The following is an 18974-nucleotide window of genomic DNA, read 5'->3' as shown; positions in this document are numbered from 1 at the left end:
AGCCCTCCATCGCCAGCCTGCCATCACCAACCCTCCATCGCCAGCCTGCCATCGCCAGCCCGCTATCGCCAGCCCTCCATCACCAGCCTGCCATCGCCAGCCCTCCATCGCCAGACCTCCATCACCAGCCTGCCATCACCAGCCCTCCATCGCCAGCCCTCCATCACCAGCCTGCCATCACCAGCCATCACAGTATCATGTTATACCCCAGGTAATACTGGGGAGCAGATTTGCGGTGCGGTCCGGTGTTATTAGCATTTGATTTGTAGCGATAGATTTTCTAATGAAGTCCCACGCCATCGCCAGCCCACCATTGCCAGCCCGTCATCGCCAGCCCGTCATCGCCAGCCCATTATCGCCAGCCCGCCATCACCAGCCCTCCATCGCCCAGCACTCCATCACCAGTCTTCCATCGCCAGCCCACCATCACCAGACCTCCATCACCAGTATTCCATCGCCAGCCCTGCCTTCACCAGCCTGCCATCACTAGCCCGCCATCGCCAGCCCTCCATCGCCAGCCCACCATCGCCAGCCCGCCATCACCAGCCCTCCATCACCAGCCTGCCATCGCCAGCCCTCCATCACCAGCCCTCCATCACCAGCCTGCCATCGTCAGCCCTCCATCACCAGCCTGCCATGGCCAGCCCGATATCGCCAGCCCTCCATCACCAGCCTGCCATCGCCAGCCCTCCATCACCAGCCTGCCATCGCCAGCCCTCCATCACCAGCCTGCCATCGCCAGCCCTCCATCACCAGCCTGCCATCGCCAGCCCTCCATTGCCAGCCCTCCATCACCAGCCTGCCATCGCCAGCCCTCCATCACCAGCCTGCCATCGCCAGCCCTCCATCACCAGCCTGCCATTGCCAGCCTGCCATCGCCAGCCCTCCATCGCCAGCCTGCCATCACCAACCCTCCATCGCCAGCCTGCCATCGCCAGCCCGCTATCGCCAGCCCTCCATCACCAGCCTGCCATCGCCAGCCCACCATCGCCAGCCCTCCATCACCAGCCCGCCATCACCAGCCCTCCATCGCCAGACCTCCATCACCAGCCTGCCATCACCAGCCCTCCATCGCCAGCCCTCCATCACCAGCCTGCCATCACCAGCCCTCCATCGCCAGCCCTCCACCGCCAGCCCTCCATCACCAGCCTGCCATCACCAGCCCTCCATCGCCAGCCCTCCACCGCCAGCCCTCCATCACCAGCCTGCCATCGCCAGCCCTCCATCGCCAGCCCTCCATCACCAGCCTGCCATCACCAACCTGCCAATCGCCAGCCCTCCATCGCCAGCCTGCCATCGCCAGCCTGCCATCGCCAGCCCTCCATCGCCAGCCCTCCACCGCCAGCCCTCCATCACCAGCCTGCCATCACCAGCCCTCCATCGCCAGCCTGCCATCACCAACCTGCCATCGCCAGCCCTTCATCGCCAGCCTGCCATCGCCAGCCCTCAATCAGCAGCCCGCTATGGCCAGCCCACCATCGCCAGCCCACTAACGATGATGGCTGCAGTTCAGGTTCTATCTCTGGGCCCTTGATGGGTGATAAAAGGGAAATATCTGCTGGAATTGACATAACAGGGAATATTGTTTGGCCAGCACGGAGCTCAGAAATGTGATTTATTAGTAAATACGGACGTTTTTTTCTTAATATGGGTCTTTAGCATTGTATTCTATGCTCAATACTTAACAGAGCCCCATTGCGATCCAGCAATGTGCACAAGAGCTTTGGCTCTCCAGGATACTCTCCCTCCTCATTGGCTGAGACAACCATTGGCTTCACTGCCATCATACCATTCCAAATATGAGCATTTGGCGATTGATATACAGTATATGTATTACCAGCTAATTTCTTAGCGGCATCATTCCATGTAATTGTACATAATGCAGACTGACCACTTGGAAACTCGGGCACTGCCCGAGGGCCCGGGGTCAGTAGGGGGCCCCATGAGATGCCCCTGGTACCTTTTTTTATAGGCTTTTTTGAGTTTGGGCAAGGGCACAGGGGCCCCATGATCCCCTATTGCCTGGGGGGCCCATGAGTTGTCAGTCTCCCCCTGACATAATGGACACTTCTTTTTAAAAAAGGAACTCCAGGGGCGAAATACCTTTTCATGTATTGCTGTCCATCCGTTCTGGAGATTTACGCAGCTCTGCACACAGCACAGCCAGGGTGGTGACCTGCCATCTCAGCTGCAGTTAGGTACCAAAGTTTATCATCTCCCTGTCCCCATCCTGTGACCGGCCAATGAAGAAGCAATCGATGGCCAGGTCTTCTCCTTGCTCTCTCCTCCTATCAGCGTGCTTCCTGCCATATGAATTCAGCCCTAGTGCTGCATTTCCATCTCCCAGTCTGAAGGCAGCTCAGAAACGTATTACCAGAGTCAAATTTGAGGAACTAACATTTCAAATGCATGAGATGATCTGTTAAAAAGTTTTCTGTAGTGGAAGCAGCGGTCTCTCTGTAGCAGTCGGACCAGCCTCTGAGTATGAGCTAGAGCTTTCCAATCACCAATGCAGAACTATGGGTTTGACACAGCAAGGGGCATGGTGGACCTCTGCTCAGAGACCACTGTTTCCACATGCAGAGCAAGGGCTCTTCTCTGCACCAGGCTGGCAGGGGAAAGGCTTTCGTACAGGCTGTGGCCTAGTTTACAATAGACACTTTCCCCTCCTTCCAGTCCGGACACTTTCACCCCCTTCCTGTCCAGACACTTTCCCCCCCCCTTCCAGTCCGGACACTTTCACCCCCTTCCTCTCCAGACACTTTCCCCCCTTCCAGTCCGGACACTTTCACCCCCTTCCTGTCCAGACACTTTCCCCCCCCTTCCAGTCCGGACACTTTCACCCCCTTCCAGTCCAGACACTTTCCCCCCCTTCCAGTCCGGACACTTTCACCCCCTTCCTGTCCAGACACTTTCCCCCCCCTTCCAGTCCGGACACTTTCACCCCCTTCCTGTCCAGACACTTTCCCCCCCTTCCAGTCCGGACACTTTCACCCCCTTCCTGTCCAGACACTTTCCCCCCTTCCAGTCCGGACACTTTCACCCCCTTCCAGTCCGGACACTTTCACCCCCTTCCAGTCCGGACACTTTCCCCCCCTTCCAGTCCGGACACTTTCCCCCCCTTCCAGTCCGGACACTTTCACCCCCTTCCAGTCCGGACACTTTCACCCCCTTCCAGTCTGGACACTTTCACCGCCTTCCAGTCCGGACACTTTCACCCCCTTCCAGTCCAGACACTTTCACCCCCTTCCAGTCCGGACACTTTCACCCCCTTCCAGTCCGGACTATTCACCCCCTTCCAGTCCGGACACTTTCCCCCCCTTCCAGTCCGGACACTTTCCCCCCCTTCCAGTCCGGACACTTTCACCCCCTTCCAGTCCGGATACTTTCCCCCCCTTCCAGTCCGGACACTTTCACCCCCTTCCAGTCCGGACACTTTCACCTCCTTCCAGTCTGGATACTTTCACCCCCTTCCAGTCCGGACACTTTCACCCCCTTCCAGTCCGGACACTTTCACCCCAATCCAGTCCGGACACTTTCACCCCCTTTTAGTCCGGACACTTTCCCCCCTTCCAGTCCGGACACTTTCACCCCCTTCCAGTCCGGACACTTTCACCCCCTTCCAGTCCGGACACTTTCACCCCCTTCCAGTCCGGACACTTTCACCCCCTTCCAGTCCGGACACTTTCACCCCCTTCCAGTCCGGACACTTTCACCCCCTTCCAGTCCGGACACTTTCACCCCCTTCCAGTCTGGACACTTTCACCGCCTTCCAGTCCGGACACTTTCACCGCCTTCCAGTCCAGAAACTTTCACCCCCTTCCAGTCCGGACACTTTCACCCCTTTCCAGTCCGGACTATTCACCCCCTTCCAGTCCGGACACTTTCACCCCCTTCCAGTCCGGACACTTTCACCCCTTCCAGTCCGGACACTTTCCCCCCTTCCAGTCCAGACACTTTCCCCCCCTTCCAGTCCGGACACTTTCACCCCCTTCCAGTCCGGATACTTTCACCCCCTTCCAGTCCGGATACTTTCCCCCCTTCCAGTCCGGATACTTTCCCCCCTTCCAGTCCGGACACTTTCACCCCCTTCCAGTCCGGATACTTTCACCCCCTTCCAGTCCGGATACTTTCCCCCCTTCCAGTCCGGATACTTTCCCCCCTTCCAGTCCGGACACTTTCACCTCCTTCCAGTCTGGATACTTTCACCCCCTTCCAGTCCGGACACTTTCACCCCAATCCAGTCCGGACACTTTCACCCCCTTCCAGTCCGGACACTTTCCCCCCCTTCCAGTCCGGACACTTTCCCCCCCTTCCAGTCCGGACACTTTCACCCCCTTCCAGTCCAGGCCAATTTTCAGCTTTCAGCACTATCACACTTTCAATGACAATTGCGCGGTCATGCAACACTGTACCCATATGCATGTTTTAGCATTTTATTGAGACAGATAAAACTTTACTTTGGTGGTATTTATTCAGCACTGGCATTTTTTTATTTTTTGCTATATGAATGAAAAAGTCCAAACTTTTTGAAAAAAAGCAATCATTCCTCCTTCTCTCTGGCTGCATTCTTGCAGCCATTGAGAAACACTGTGTGAGCTGTAATTGGTCACAGCTTGTGACATGGTACAAGGCTGTTGTGAATAGCCTTGTACCATGTGACCTCTGTGATCATTCACAGATTTCACACGTAGTAAGCAATGATGTCAGAAGTGACATCTTGCTTACTACTCTGCATGTGATCACTGATTGGCCAATCAGCGATCACATGATCGGGACCTCGTACAGAGGTCCCGTCCGACGATCGGTGAAACAGCAGGCACTGCAACGCGGTGCTGCATGCTCCCAGGGAGGGCACAAGCAGGGGGTGGGGAGGAAGTTTATAAATGGCCACCCGCCCCTGCACTGCCACCGTCCGTCCGTTTATATACATGGGCCGGACGGGAAGTGGTTAAGCATCCCCGCAGAAAATGATTTCTTACTTTTCTTTTTATTTTCCTGGCAATAAAAAAGTAAAACTTCATCGCCCTTAACGTATAAATCTGTCTAACATTTGGCGGAGGAGCGGCGTCAGTGCGTCACTCTGTAATACCGGCTAGCATTTCACAATTCTCCGCGCAATAAAGAACATAAGATGTTCGAAAGTTTATAGCGCATTAAACTAATCGCGTCGCCACCAACTCATCCGCACCGTATTTGGGGTTTGACTTTTACAGGCAGCGCAAAATGGCAGAAAATCAGCGAGTTTTATTTTCGTATTGACGGTGACCTTTGCGTATTTCGGTGGCGTGAAGAAAATGATTGTCAGGTTTTTTTTTTTTTTTTCTTTAGTTTTTAACCTACAGGCAATTATAACCAGTGAAAGAGAAAATGGTGATTGTATGGATGGACATCCATTCGCGGTGTAAAGTGGGTATCCAGTTAAAAACCCAAACAAACAACAAAATAAACAACAACAAAGTTATACTATATAACTATATAAAATTTGAAATATATTTTAAAAATATTCTTCCCAAATATATTGACACATATATTTGATATGCTACAATTTTGGCCGTATTCAATATATTTCAGAATATTTTTAAATAAATATATGTAATATTTATTTATATTTATTAAAATGTATTGATATTTATAAATATAGATATATACAGTATATATATATATATATATATATATATATATATATATATTAGGCCTGAAGATCAGTTAAAAAACTTGATATATTTTCAGAATGCAGAGACCCTAGAGAATAAAACAGTGGTAGTTCCAATTTTGTATGTGACACACCCACATGGAAGAAAAATATATGTGAAATATATTTAAAAAATATTCTTCGAGAATATATTGACCTACATTTGAAATGCTACAATTTTGATCATATTCAATATATTTCAATAAAAATATTTATATGTACTGCATGTTGAAATGTGTTTTTATTACAAAATATATTTCAAATATACTGCATGTCTTTAAAAATACAAATCTACATTTTTGGAATGCATTTACAAAATATATGTAAAAAGAGAGAGGGAGAAAACGAGAGAGAGAGAGAGAGAGAGAGAGAGAGAGAGAGAGGGGGGGGGTAGGGGAGAGGGGGGAAGGGAGAGAGAGAGAAGGAGGGAGGGAGGGAGAGAGGGGGGGGAGAGAGGGAGGGAGGGAGAGAGAGGGGGGAGAGAGAGAGAGAAGGAGGGAGAGAGAGGGGGAGGGAGGGGAGAGAGAGAGAAGGAGGGAGAGTGAAAGGGGGAGGGGAGATAGGAGGAGGGAGGGAGAGGTGGGGTGAGAGAGGGGGAGAGAGGGGGAGGGAGGGAGGAAGAGTGGGGGAGAGAGAGAGGGAGGGAGGGAGGAAGAGTGGGGGAGAGAGAGGGGGGGATAGAGAGGGAGGGACAGGGAGGAGAGAGAGGGGGGAGGGAGGGGGGAGAGAGAGAGGGGAGAGAGAAAGGGGGAGGGAAGATAGGGAGAGGGCGGGGAGGAAGAGAGTGAGAGAGAGAGGGGGGAGAGGGTGAGGGTGAGAGCGAGGGGGGAGGGAGAGAAAGGGAGGGAGGAAGAGTGGGGGAGAGAGAGGGGGAGGGAGGGAGGGAGGAAGAGTAGGGAGGGGGGGGAGGGGGAGATAGGGAGGAAGAGTAGGGGAGGGGGGGAGGAAGAGAGAGAGGGGGGAGGGAGAGGAGGGAGGGTAAGAGAGAGAGAGAGAGAGAGAGAGAGAGGGGGGGAGGGAGAGATAGAGGAGGGGAGAGAGAAGGGGGAGGGGGAGATATCCAAAATTGCACGTGTGCTAAAATCTCATTGAAACCACATTGTGGTATTCAAACAGAACCGCATGCCCCTCCCCCAATGCCTTTCACCCCACCCATGGGGCTCAGTCATGACCAAGCCCCTTGGGTAAGGTGAAATGTGTAAGAGGGGAGTGGCCTGGACAGAGCTGGGCGGAGTCTTCTTCTACTCAAGCAACTGTTAGGCTTGCTGGTGTGTAGTGTCTGGGACATCTTCCTTGCTTCATTCAGAGGTGTCCCTGTTTCCATAATGAAAGTAGAACTCCAGTCGCAACTTTTATGTCTCCATTTGGTGGGGCTCCTCCCCGCCCCCCATGGATTAAGTGCTTGTTTTGTCCAGGGGTTTAGGGAAACGCTATACTTACCCCATCCTCCGATCCTTCTGAAAACTGCGCTCCCCCAAGTCCAGAGGTGGACTGTTCCTGCCGTCCTACAAACTACATTCTTTTCTGCAACGATTCCATTGAAGTCTATAGAACCAAAAACGCAACTTTTTGCATTCAAAAAAGTCCCTGACCCTTTCCAAAAAACGCACCGGGGTGAAAACGCGGAGATGTGAACCTGTCCCATAGGAAATCATGTGAAATGGACTGCTGTGCGTTTCTGGAAAATGCAGCAGAAAACGCAGAAATGTGAACCTCGACTAAATTGTCAAGCAGTCAACTTAAGCTTTCCTGATTAGGGCAGGTGTGCACATGATTTCCTATTGCTGGTTCTGATACCTCCCCCTCCCCCCACTCTATGGATTTGAAACAAAAGCTCTGGCCAGATTTTCATCTTAATTTAACCTCCGAAGGACGATTTGTTTTGACATCGAGCCTGGCTGTTTGTTTTAAAACGCATAGTTTTGGCTCTGTTACTTTTGTTAGGCGGTAAATCTTCTCCATCATCTGATTTATGATCTTGCATTTTTTTTTAATGCGGCATGAAGTACAAGAATGAGCCAAGTGTTGATTTTTGTTTTTTTTTTCCAAAGTTCAGCTTTGGAGGAATTCCAGTCCCCGGGAAGCCCGGCACGTTTCTGAAGAGGAACTTTCACGGCTGCATCGAGAACCTTTACTACAACGGAGTGAACGTCATTGATCTGGCCAAAAGACGCAAACCGCAGATCTACGTGGTGGTAAGGGAGGCGCTGGCTGCTTGGCGATCGTTGTAAATGCTCTCCGCTTCCTGAAAGTCTCCCACGTGGAGGAAAAATATATTTGAAATACATTTAAAAAATACTGTTACCAAATATATTGATAATTACAATTACTGTACAAATAAATATATATATAAATACATTCGAAAATTAAAATTTTGGCCATATTCAATATATTTCAAAATATATTTCAATAAATAAATATATATGTATATACCGCATGTTGCAATTCGTTTTTATTATAAAATATATGAAAAATATTTTTAAAAATACATCTCGAATGTACTGCATGTGTTTATAAATATTTGTTTTTCTATTCTATCTTATTTTTAATTTTCTATTCTATTCTAATCTTTTCGATTCTATTCTTTGGTTTTCTATTCTAATCTTTTCAATTCTACCCTAATTGATTCTTTTCTTTTCTATTCCTTTATTTTCTATTCTATTTTGTTCTGTTTTACTCTAGTCTTTTCTTTTGTATTCTATTCTATTTTCTATTTTATCCTATTTCCTATTCCTTTATTTTCTATCCTATTTTTTTTATATATTTTAAAAAATATTCTTCCCAAATATATTGACAATTACAAATTATATATATATATATAACAAAATTAAAATTGTGGCCATATTCAATATATTTCAATACATATGTTTATATATATATATATATATATATATATATATATATATATATATACACACACTGCATGTTGAAATGCGTTTTTATTACAAAATATATGTAAAATATTTTTAAAAATACATCTCAAATATACTGCATGTCTTTAAAAATATTTGTTTTTCTATTCTATTTTATTTTTAATTTTCTATTCTAATCTTTTCGATTCTACCCTAATTGATTCTTTTCTTTTCTATTGCTTTATTTTCTATTCTATTCTGTTCTGTTTTACTCTAGTCTTTTCTTTTGTATTCTGTTCTATTTTCTATTTTATCCTATTTCCTTTTCCTTTATTTTCTATCCTATTTTTTGTTTATATATTTGAAATATATTTCAAAAAATATTCTTCCCAGATATATTGACATTAACAATTACAAATATATCTATCTATATATCTATCTATCTATCTATATATATATATATATATATATACTACAAAATTAAAATTGTGGCCATATTCAATATATTTCAAAATATATTTCTATAAATATATATATATATATACACTGCATGTTGAAATGCATTTTTATTACAAAATATATGTAAAATATTTTTAAAAATACATCTCAAATATACTGCATGTCTTTAAAAATATTTGTTTTTCTATTCTATTTTATTTTTAATTTTCTATTCTAATCTTTTCGATTCTATTCTTTGGGTTTCTATTCTAATCTTTTCGATTCTACCCTAATTGATTCTTTTCTTTTCTATTGCTTTATTTTCTATTCTATTCTGTTTGTTTTACTCTAGTCTTTTCTTTTGTATTCTATTCTATTTTCTATTTTATCCTATTTCCTATTCCTTTATTTTCTATCCTATTTTTTGTTTATATATTTGAAATATATTTCAAAAAATATTCTTCCCAGATATATTGACATTAACAATTACAAATATATCTATCTATCTATCTATCTATATATATATATATATATATATATATACTACAAAATTAAAATTGTGGCCATATTCAATATATTTCAAAATATATTTCTATAAATATATATATATATATATATATATATATATATATATATATATATATATACACTGCATGTTGAAATGCGTTTTTATTACAAAATATATGAAAAATGTTTTTTAAAATATATCTCGAATATACTGTATGTCTTTAAAAATATTTGTTTTTCTATTCTATTTTATTTTTAATTTTCTATTCTATTCTAATCTTTTCGATTCTATTCTTTGGTTTTCTATTCTAATCTTTTCAATTCTACCCTAATTGATTCTTTTCTTTTCTATTCCTTTATTTTCTATTCTATTTTGTTCTGTTTTACTCTAGTCTTTTCTTTTGTATTCTATTCTATTTTCTATTTTATCCTATTTCCTATTCCTTTATTTTCTATCCTATTTGTTTTTTATATATTTGAAATATATTTAAAAAAATATTCTTCCCAGATATATTGACATTAACAATTACAAATATATTTATCAATATATTACAAAATTTAAATTGTGGCCATATTCAATATATTTCAAAATATATTTCAATAAATATGTATATATATACACTGCATGTTGAAATGCGTTTTTATTACAAAATTTTAAATTTTTTTTAAAAAAATACATCTCGAATATAGTGCATGTGTTTATAAAAATTTGTTTTTCTATTCTATTTTCTTTTTAATTTTCTATTCTAATCTTTTTGATTCTATTCTTAGGTTTTCTATTCTAATCTTTTCTATTCTACCCTAATTGATTCTATTCTATTCTTTTCTTTTCTATTCCTTTATTTTCTATTCTATTTTGTTCTGTTTTACTCTAGTCTTTTCTTTTGTATTCTATTCTATTTTCTATTTTCCATTTTATCCTATTTCCTATTCCTTTATTTTCTATTCTATTTTTTTTTATATATTTGAAATATATTTAAAAAAATATTCTTCCCAGATATATTGAAATTAACAATTACATATACAAAATTAAAATTGTGGCCATATTCAATATATTTCAAAATATATTTCAATAAATAAATATATATATATATATATATATATATATATATATATATATATACTGTATGTTGAAATGCGTTTTTATTACAAAATATATGAAAAATATGTTTAAAATTACATCTCGAATATACTGCATGTGTTTATAAATATTTTTTTTCTATTCTATTTTCTTTTTAATTTTCTATTCTATCCTAATCTTTTCGATTCTATTCTTTGATTTTCTATTCTATTCTAATCTTTTCTATTCTACCCTAATTTATTCTATTCTATTCTTTTCTTTTCTATTCCTTTATTTTCTATTCTATTTTGTTCTATTTTACTCTAGTCTTTTCTTTTGTATTCTATTTTATTTTATTTTCTATTCTATTTCCTATTCCTTTATTTTCTATTCTATTTTGTTCTGTTCTACTCTATTCTTTTCTATTCTATTCTTCTGTATTATGTTCTTTTCTCCTCTTTTCTATTCTATTCCATTATTTTATATTATATTATAATGCATTCTATTCAAATTTGAACTCATCCTTTTCTAAATTCAAATTTTAGAAGACAGCTATAGTCTTTCTATTTCATTCTCTTCTCTTCTATTGTTTCTATTCTCTTCTTTGACTTTCTATTTTATTCTAATCTTTTCTATTCTACCCTAATTGATTCTATTCATTTCTTTTATATTCCTTTATTTTCTATTCCATTTTGTTCTGTTTTACTCTATTCTTTTCTTTTGTATCCTATTCCTTTATTTTCTCTTCTACTTTATTCTAGTTTCGTTTTCTAATTTACATTTTTTTTTTTAAATTTCAAATTTGTTTTTGAATTCGAATTGATTAGAATTTTGGCCGAATTTCGTTTCGTTATTTTGGATGCATAGCAGAGCCATACAAAGCAGTGTGCTGACATAGTAAAACACACCCAGCACACAGTTAACCACTTGATTGCCCCTCATGTTAACTCCTTCCTGCCCAGTGCCATTAGTACAGTGTCAGTGCTTTTTTTTTAGCTGATCACTGTATTGCTGTCACTGGAGATGTCAGTGAAACCAAGTCAGTCCCCCCCCCCAGTGTCAGTCCTACTATAAGTCACTGATCGCCGCCATTGCTAGTAAAAATGGACATACAATCCACTTAGAGGGTCAAACGTCCAAGAGTTCAAGCGGACCTTCGCCGTCTTCACCTACTTCCCTCCACTCTCCTCCATCTGACAACCTTTTTTTTGTCTATCAGAGAGGTAGCAGTCTAGGACCAGAAGAAGGTCCACCCGTAATATATTTCACACCATGGATCTACTTCTTTAAAGGACAAACCATTTTACGGTAGATACAAACGTTCCAAGAACCTTTTGAAACATTTAATGGTTACAAGCGTCAGATAAAGCCTATGTCTGGCTGTATCTGATGCTCCTAACCATCAAAGACTTCAAAAAGTCCTTCAAGTGAGATGAACTTTTGTACCAGGTGCTCCTCCGTACACAACCAAGAATTTTCTGTCTGTCAACCTTTTTTGTTTGTCTATCAGAGAGGTAGCAGCCTAGGACCAGAAGAAGGTCCACCCGTAATATATTTCAAACCATGGATCTGCCTCTTTAAAGGACAAACCATTTTACGGTAGATACAAACGTTCCAAGAACCTTTTGAAACATTTAATGGTTACAAGCGTCAGATAAAGCCTATGTCTGGCTGTATCTGATGCTCCTAGCCATTAAAGGTTTCAAAAAGTCCTTCAAGTGAGATGAACTTTTGTACCAGGTGCTCCTCCGTACACAACCAAGAATTTTCTGTCTGTCAACCTTTTTTGTTTGTCTATCAGAGAGGTAGCAGCCTAGGACCAGAAGAAGGTCCACCCGTAATATATTTCAAACCATGGATCTGCCTCTTTAAAGGACAAACCATTTTACGGTAGATACAAATGTTTCAAGAATCTTTTTGAAACATTTAATGGTTATGAGCATCAGATAAAGCTTATGTTTGGCTGTATCTAAAGCTCCTAGCCATTAAAGGTTTCAAAACGTCCTTCAAGGGAGATGAACTTTTGTGCCAGGTGCCCCTCCGTACACATCCAAGAATTTTCCGCCTGACAACCATTTTTTTTGTCTATCAGAGAGGTAGCAGCCTAGGACCAGAAGAAGGTCCACCCGTAATATATTTCAAACCACGGATCTACTTCTTTAAAGGACAAACCATTTTTGGTAGATACAAACGTTTTAAGAACCTTTTGAAACATTTAATGGTTATGAGCATCAGACACAGCCTATGTTTGGCTGTATCTGATGCTCCTAACCATGAAAGGTTTCAAAAAGTCCTTCAAGAAAGATGAACTTTTGTGTCGGGTGCTCCTCCGTATACATCCAAGACTACTATCTGACAAGTATTTCTTTTATCTATCAGAGAGGTAGCAGCCTAGGACCAGAAGAAGGTCCACCCGTAATATATTTCAAGCCATGGATCTACTTCTTTAAAAAACAAACCATTTTAGGTAGATACAAACATTTCAAGAACCTTTCGAAACATTTAATGGTTAGCCATTAGTGAAACATTTCTTGGATAAGAGCATCAAATACAGCCAATGCATTTCAGGAAGGGGGGGGGGGGGTCTTGAGGAGTCAAGTTCCATTCATTCAAGATTTTACTACCATTGACTGCCCAAGCCCTAAAGAAGGTATTTGATATATTTTATATTTGATGCTCTGAGTGTTTCAAAAAGTCCTTCAAGTGACATGAAGTTTTGTACCAGGTGCTCCTCCATACACATCCATGGATTTGCCATCTGACAACCTTTTTTTTTGTCTATCAGAGAGGTAGCAGCCTTGGATCAGAAGAAGGCCCACCCGTAATATATTTCACACCATGGATCTACTTCTTTAAAGGACAAACCATTTTATGGTAGATAAAAAACGTTTCAAGAACCTTTTGAAACATTTAATGGTTACAAGCATCAGGTACAGCCTATGTGTGGCTGTATCTGATGCTCCTAACCATGAAAAGTTTCAAAAAAGTCCTTCAAGTGAGAAGAACTATTGTACCAGGTGCTCCTCTGTACACATCCAAGAATTTTCTGTCTGTCAACCTTTTTTGTTTGTCTATCAGAGAGGTAGCAGCCTAGGACCAGAAGAAGGTCCACCCGTAATATATTTCAAACCATGGATCTACTTCTTTAAAGGACAAAACATTTTTGGTAGATACAAACGTTTCAAGAACCTTTTGAAACATTTATTGGTTATGATCATCAGACACAGCCTATGTTTGACTGTATCTGATGCTCCTAACCATGAAAGGTTTCAAAACGTCCTTCAAGGGAGATGAACTTTTGTGCCAGGTGCTCCTCCGTCCACATCCAAGAATTTTCCGCCTGACAACCTTTTTTTTCTGTCTATCAGATACAGCCTATGTATGGCTATACTGTATCTGATGCTCCTAACCATCAAAGGTTTCAAAAAGTCCTTCAAGTGAGATGAACTTTTGTGCCAGGTGCTCCTCTGTACACATCCAAGAATTTTCCGTCTGACAACCTTTTTTTTTGTCTATCAGAGAGGTAGCAGCCTAGGACCAGAAGAAGGTCCACCCGTAATATATTTCAAACCATGGATCTACTTCTTTAAAGGACAAACCATTTTTGGTAGATACAAACGTTTCAAGAACCTTTTGAAACATTTAATGGTTATGATCATCAGACACAGCCTATGTTTGGCTGTATCTGATGCTCCTAACCATGAAAGGTTTCAAAAACGTCCTTCAAGTGAGATGAACTTTCATACCAGGTGCTCCTCTGTACATCCAAGAACTTGCCAACTGGTGAGCATTTCCTTTGTTGCTACCAGAGAGGAAGCAGCCTAGGACCAGAACAGAGTCCACCCATACTATATTTCAATCACGGATCTGATTCTTTGAAGGAAAAAGCACCTTACATTAGATCCATCAGAACCAACTTTTTCACCTATGGAAAAACAAGTCAAACTGTGCGAATCACATCAAAAACGACTTTTGCGTAAACTTTGCAGAACTCGCTAAAAATGTGCACTTACTGAATATATAATGTGGTTTCCCCGTGGAAATCGCTCTGTGCAGAAGTGCCTCATCGGCATTGCCCGTAGGCATCGAATACGCTGTAAATCCTCAGTCTTTTCATAAGAGTTGTCAGTCTCAGGAGCTGCCTTCACATTTTGGGTTTACCTAGAGGTAATCGCCATGCAAACCGCTAATAAATCGACCAGGGACTGCGCTTTAAAAATACATCTAATACACTTGGAGTACGCGTCTCTCCAGGGTATGCTTTGCCGCGTTTGGAAATTTCAGGGCTTGGCTGAGGAATTCTCTTTGTGGTTCATTAAAAGTTGTTGTAGCGAGATAGTTGGCATGTGGGCTTATCATGATTGTGTTTGTCTTCTCCAGGGGAACATCACGTTTTCCTGCTCCGAGCCCCACATCGTTCCCATCACCTTCACCAGCCCCAGCACCAGCTATCTCCTCCTGCCCGGCACCCCCCAGATGGACGACCTGGCGGTCAGCTTCCAGTTCCGGACGTGGAACAGCGATGGTCTTCTGTTGTCCACCAAGCTGTCTGGGGATTCCGGAATGCTCCTGCTCCAGATGTATTCTGGGAAGTTGCTGCTGATGATTCAGAAGGAGTTGGTCAACATACTTCCAATAACCGCAGGTAATGTTTTCGGGGGCATATGTGGAGCAGGGGCGGACTGACAACTCATGGGGCCCCCGGGCAATAGGGATCATGGGGCCCCTGTGTCCTTGCCCAAACTCAAAGCACACCCAAAAAAGCCTATAAAAAGGTAACGGGCATTTCATGGGGCCCCCTACTGACCCCGGGCCCTCGGGCAGTACCCGAGTGCTCAAATGGTCAGTCCGCCCCTGATATAGAGTTAAGTATGACCTTTGGCCAGGGGCGGACTGACCATTTGGAAACTCAGGCACTGCCCGAGGGCCCAGGGTCAGTAGGGGGCCCCATGAGATGCCCCTGGTACCTTTTTCATAGGCTTTTTTGAGTTTGGGCAAGGACACAGGGGCCCCATGATCCCCTATTGCCCGGGGGCCCCATGAGTTGTCAGTCCGTTTCTGCCTTTGGCCTTCCCTTTATAGTTCCGTACTGGTTCCTCTCCTGGGCTGAAGTTGTACCGGTTCCTCTCCTGAGCTGAAGTTATACCGGTTCCTCTCCTGGGCTGAAGTTGTACGGGTTCCTCTCCTGAGCTGAAGTTGTACGGGTTCCTCTCCTGGGCTGAAGTTGTACCGGTTCCTCTCCTGAGCTGAAGTTATACCGGTTCCTCTCCTGGGCTGAAGTTGTACGGGTTCCTCTCCTGGGCTGAAGTTGTACGGGTTCCTCTCCTGGGCTGAAGTTGTACGGGTTCCTTTCCTGGGCTGAAGTTGTACCGGTAACTCTCCTGAGCTGAAGTTATACCGGTTCCTCTCCTGGGCTGAAGTTGTACGGGTTCCTCTCCTGGGCTGAAGTTGTACCTTTTCATCTCCTGGGCTGAAATTGTATCGGTTCCTCTCCTGGGCTGCAGTTGCTTACTCTGAATTCACCACTCAGTGTGCATTAGAAGCAACATCCACCCCATTTCCTGTCTGGAGGACGTACAGCATCATCTAGCCCAGGGGTGGGCAACTGTGGCCCTCCAGCTGTTGGTGAACTACAAGTTCCATCATGCCTCTGCCTTTGGGAGTCATAATTGTAACTGTCAGTTTTGCAATGCGTCATGGGACTTGTAGTTCTACAACAGCTGGAGGACCACAGTTGCCCAACTCTGATCTAGCCTTTTCCTCCCCAGCCTGACTGCCCCTGGCCCCCATCCCTGTCATTCACTACATTTCAGTTCTTTCAACCACAGAGGTTCGGGATCACGTGTGAGCATTACATAGTGTGCTCTGCATGCAAATACAACCTTGGATCACCCATCCCTCCAGACTGACCCCTACCCATCAAGGCATTTTTGATACTTGTATAACTCCTCCGAAGAGCCAGCCCACGGCTGAGGGCTCTTAAGAGGAGTACCAAGGAAGGGTGCTATGATGTTTTCAGTAAGCTACTTACAGCACCCTATAGGCCCCTCCCACCAGCCATGATCTGCCTGCATTGCATAGAGAAGCACAGAGACCCAGTGATGGTTTAAAATGAGGGGCATAATGAAAACATAAATATTTCAATAATATTCAATATGAGGAGGTGGAGGAACTTCAGCTTTAAAGCATAAATAAACTATGCTATAATGTGTTAGCCTGCTCTACAGGCAGTGAGCATGTGTCTTTAAGAAATAAGGGGAGGGGTGTTCACGTTGAACAGCCAATCAGGGGCCAAGGAAATTAGAGGGAAAAAAATGGATTTGTCTTAAACATGATTGGCCAAGTGTAGTAAGCAGGGCTTTTTTTCTCAGAAAATAGGTGCAGGTACCTCTTTAAGTCCCCCTCTTGTCTTTTCCCCCCTACTCGCCTCCAAGCACCGTCTCTATGGAATCTGGGGCTGATAACAAGACAAGCAGTTAAAGGAGATCCCCTGTAGCCAGAAAAAATAGACACCCCAGCAATAATAGATCCCTCCTTCAACAATAGACCCCCCAGCAGATGGCCAACAGATGCCCCACAAAAACATACACCCTTCCCCCAGTAACCATAGATCTCAACCAATACAATACAGTACCCCCTTCCCCCAGCACAAATAGATACCCAGCATCAAAATATGCCCTACCCTAGCAACAATAAACCACCCTAAGCAGCAATAGCAATACCCCATACCCCCAGCAACAATAGATCCCCCACAACAAAATACTGCCGTCCCCAGCAACAATAGATCACCGCAACAAAATACCCCGTCCCGCTGCAACAATAGACCTCCCACAGCAACAATAGATCCCCCAGCACCAAAAGGTGACCCACAACAAAATACCCCTTTCCACCAGCAACAATATATCCCCTGCAACAATAGATACACCACAACAAAATACCCCCTTCCCCCAGAATCAATAGATCACCAGCCACAAAACACCCATCCCCCAACAACAATAGAACCCCACAGCAACAATAGATCCCCCAGCAACAAAAATGACCCACAACAAAATACCCCATTCCCCCAGCAACAATATATCCCCTGCAACAATACATCCACCACATCAAAATTCCCCTTCCCCCAGCAACAATAGATCACCGGCAACAAAATACCCCCTCCTACAGCAACAATAGATCACCAACAACAAAATACCAAGTCCCCCAGCAACATAGACCTCCCACCACAACAATAGATCCCTCAGCAACAAAAGATGACTCACAACAAAAAAACCCTTTCCCCCAGCAACAATATATCCCCTGCAACAATAGATCCACCACAACAAAATACCCCCTTCACCCAGCAACAATAGATCACCAGCAACAAAAGATCCCCTTCCCCCAGAAACAATAGATCACCAGCAACAAAATACCCCGTCCCCCAGCAACAAAAGACATCCCACAGCAACAATAGATCCCCAGCAACAAAAGATGACCTACAACAAAATACCCCTTTCCCCCAGCAACAATATATCCCCTGCAACAATAGATCCACCACAACAAAATACACCCTTCCCCCAGCAACAATAGACCCCAACAGCAACGATAGGTCCATGCTACAAATAACTCCTCCCCCAGCAACAATAGATCCGTCCCAGCAACAATAGATTTGTCTCATCAACAATAGATCTCCCAGCAGCCAGCATCAAAAGATCCTCCATCAGCAATAAAAAATAGACCCCCCAAATAAAAAATCACAAGATCACAATAGCAACATAAGCCCCCCCAGCAACATAAGCCCCCCCCCCAGTGACAATAGATCCCCCACCAGTGAAAACAGATCTGCAGCAGCCAGCATCGATAGACCCTACAGCACCCCCCAGCAACCCTTGTCGATGCTGGAGGTGCCGAAACTGCGCTCCCTCACGTTCCCGCTGAAAAAAACCCTTGTAGTAAGCGACACCTTATTCTCTGACTACCTTAGGCCCCTCCCACATTGTCCTTCGGTTATCTGCAGCATGTTTTTTCCTTGGTGACAATGCAGCCATACATACCAGGGTACTGGGGGATGCCGTACGATCTCTCCAGGCATATTGTATGTTCCCACCTATCAGAAAGTTTCAGGAAGTAACTTGAGTGGCCCTTTTCTGTATCTCCAGAACAGAAGCAGGTAAAAATCAATGGAGATTTGCTAAGATCCTTGCAAATGGTATAACGAGCTTCAAGAGGATTGATTTTTTTTTTCTTTAACAGAAGTGGAGTTTCACTTGAAGTTATAATTACCGGTAACAAAATTGATCATTTTTCTGCCTTGACTAGAAGTGCTTTCTCATTTATAAGCGAATACTTGACTTTATTGGTGAGGGATCGGCGTGAAACCACTTTATTGCGCTTTTTTTTTTTCTTAAAGAATATTTATTGGGTTTTATCGTTTACATACTAACAA

General features: G+C 43.3%; 1 protein-coding gene across 1 annotated transcript in view; it reads left to right on the top strand.

Moving 5' to 3' along the window:
- Positions 1–18974, top strand: part of LOC149462256 (contactin-associated protein-like 5) — a 577382-nt gene that overhangs the window by 250843 nt on the left and 307565 nt on the right. The window contains exons 7-8 of the mRNA XM_089677193.1: positions 7747–7890; positions 14933–15197. Coding sequence (XP_089533319.1) covers positions 7747–7890; positions 14933–15197 — 409 coding nt within the window. The remainder of the gene's footprint in view (positions 1–7746; positions 7891–14932; positions 15198–18974) is intronic.

Source organism: Staurois parvus, unplaced genomic scaffold (genome assembly GCF_062004578.1).
Source record: "Staurois parvus isolate SC_StPar_1 unplaced genomic scaffold, SC_StPar_1.0 ptg000179l, whole genome shotgun sequence".
In the NCBI taxonomy this organism is placed as follows: Eukaryota; Metazoa; Chordata; class Amphibia; order Anura; family Ranidae; genus Staurois; species Staurois parvus.
The sequence above is the reverse complement of the archived record's forward strand: the minus strand, read 5'-3'. Positions and strand labels throughout refer to the sequence as shown.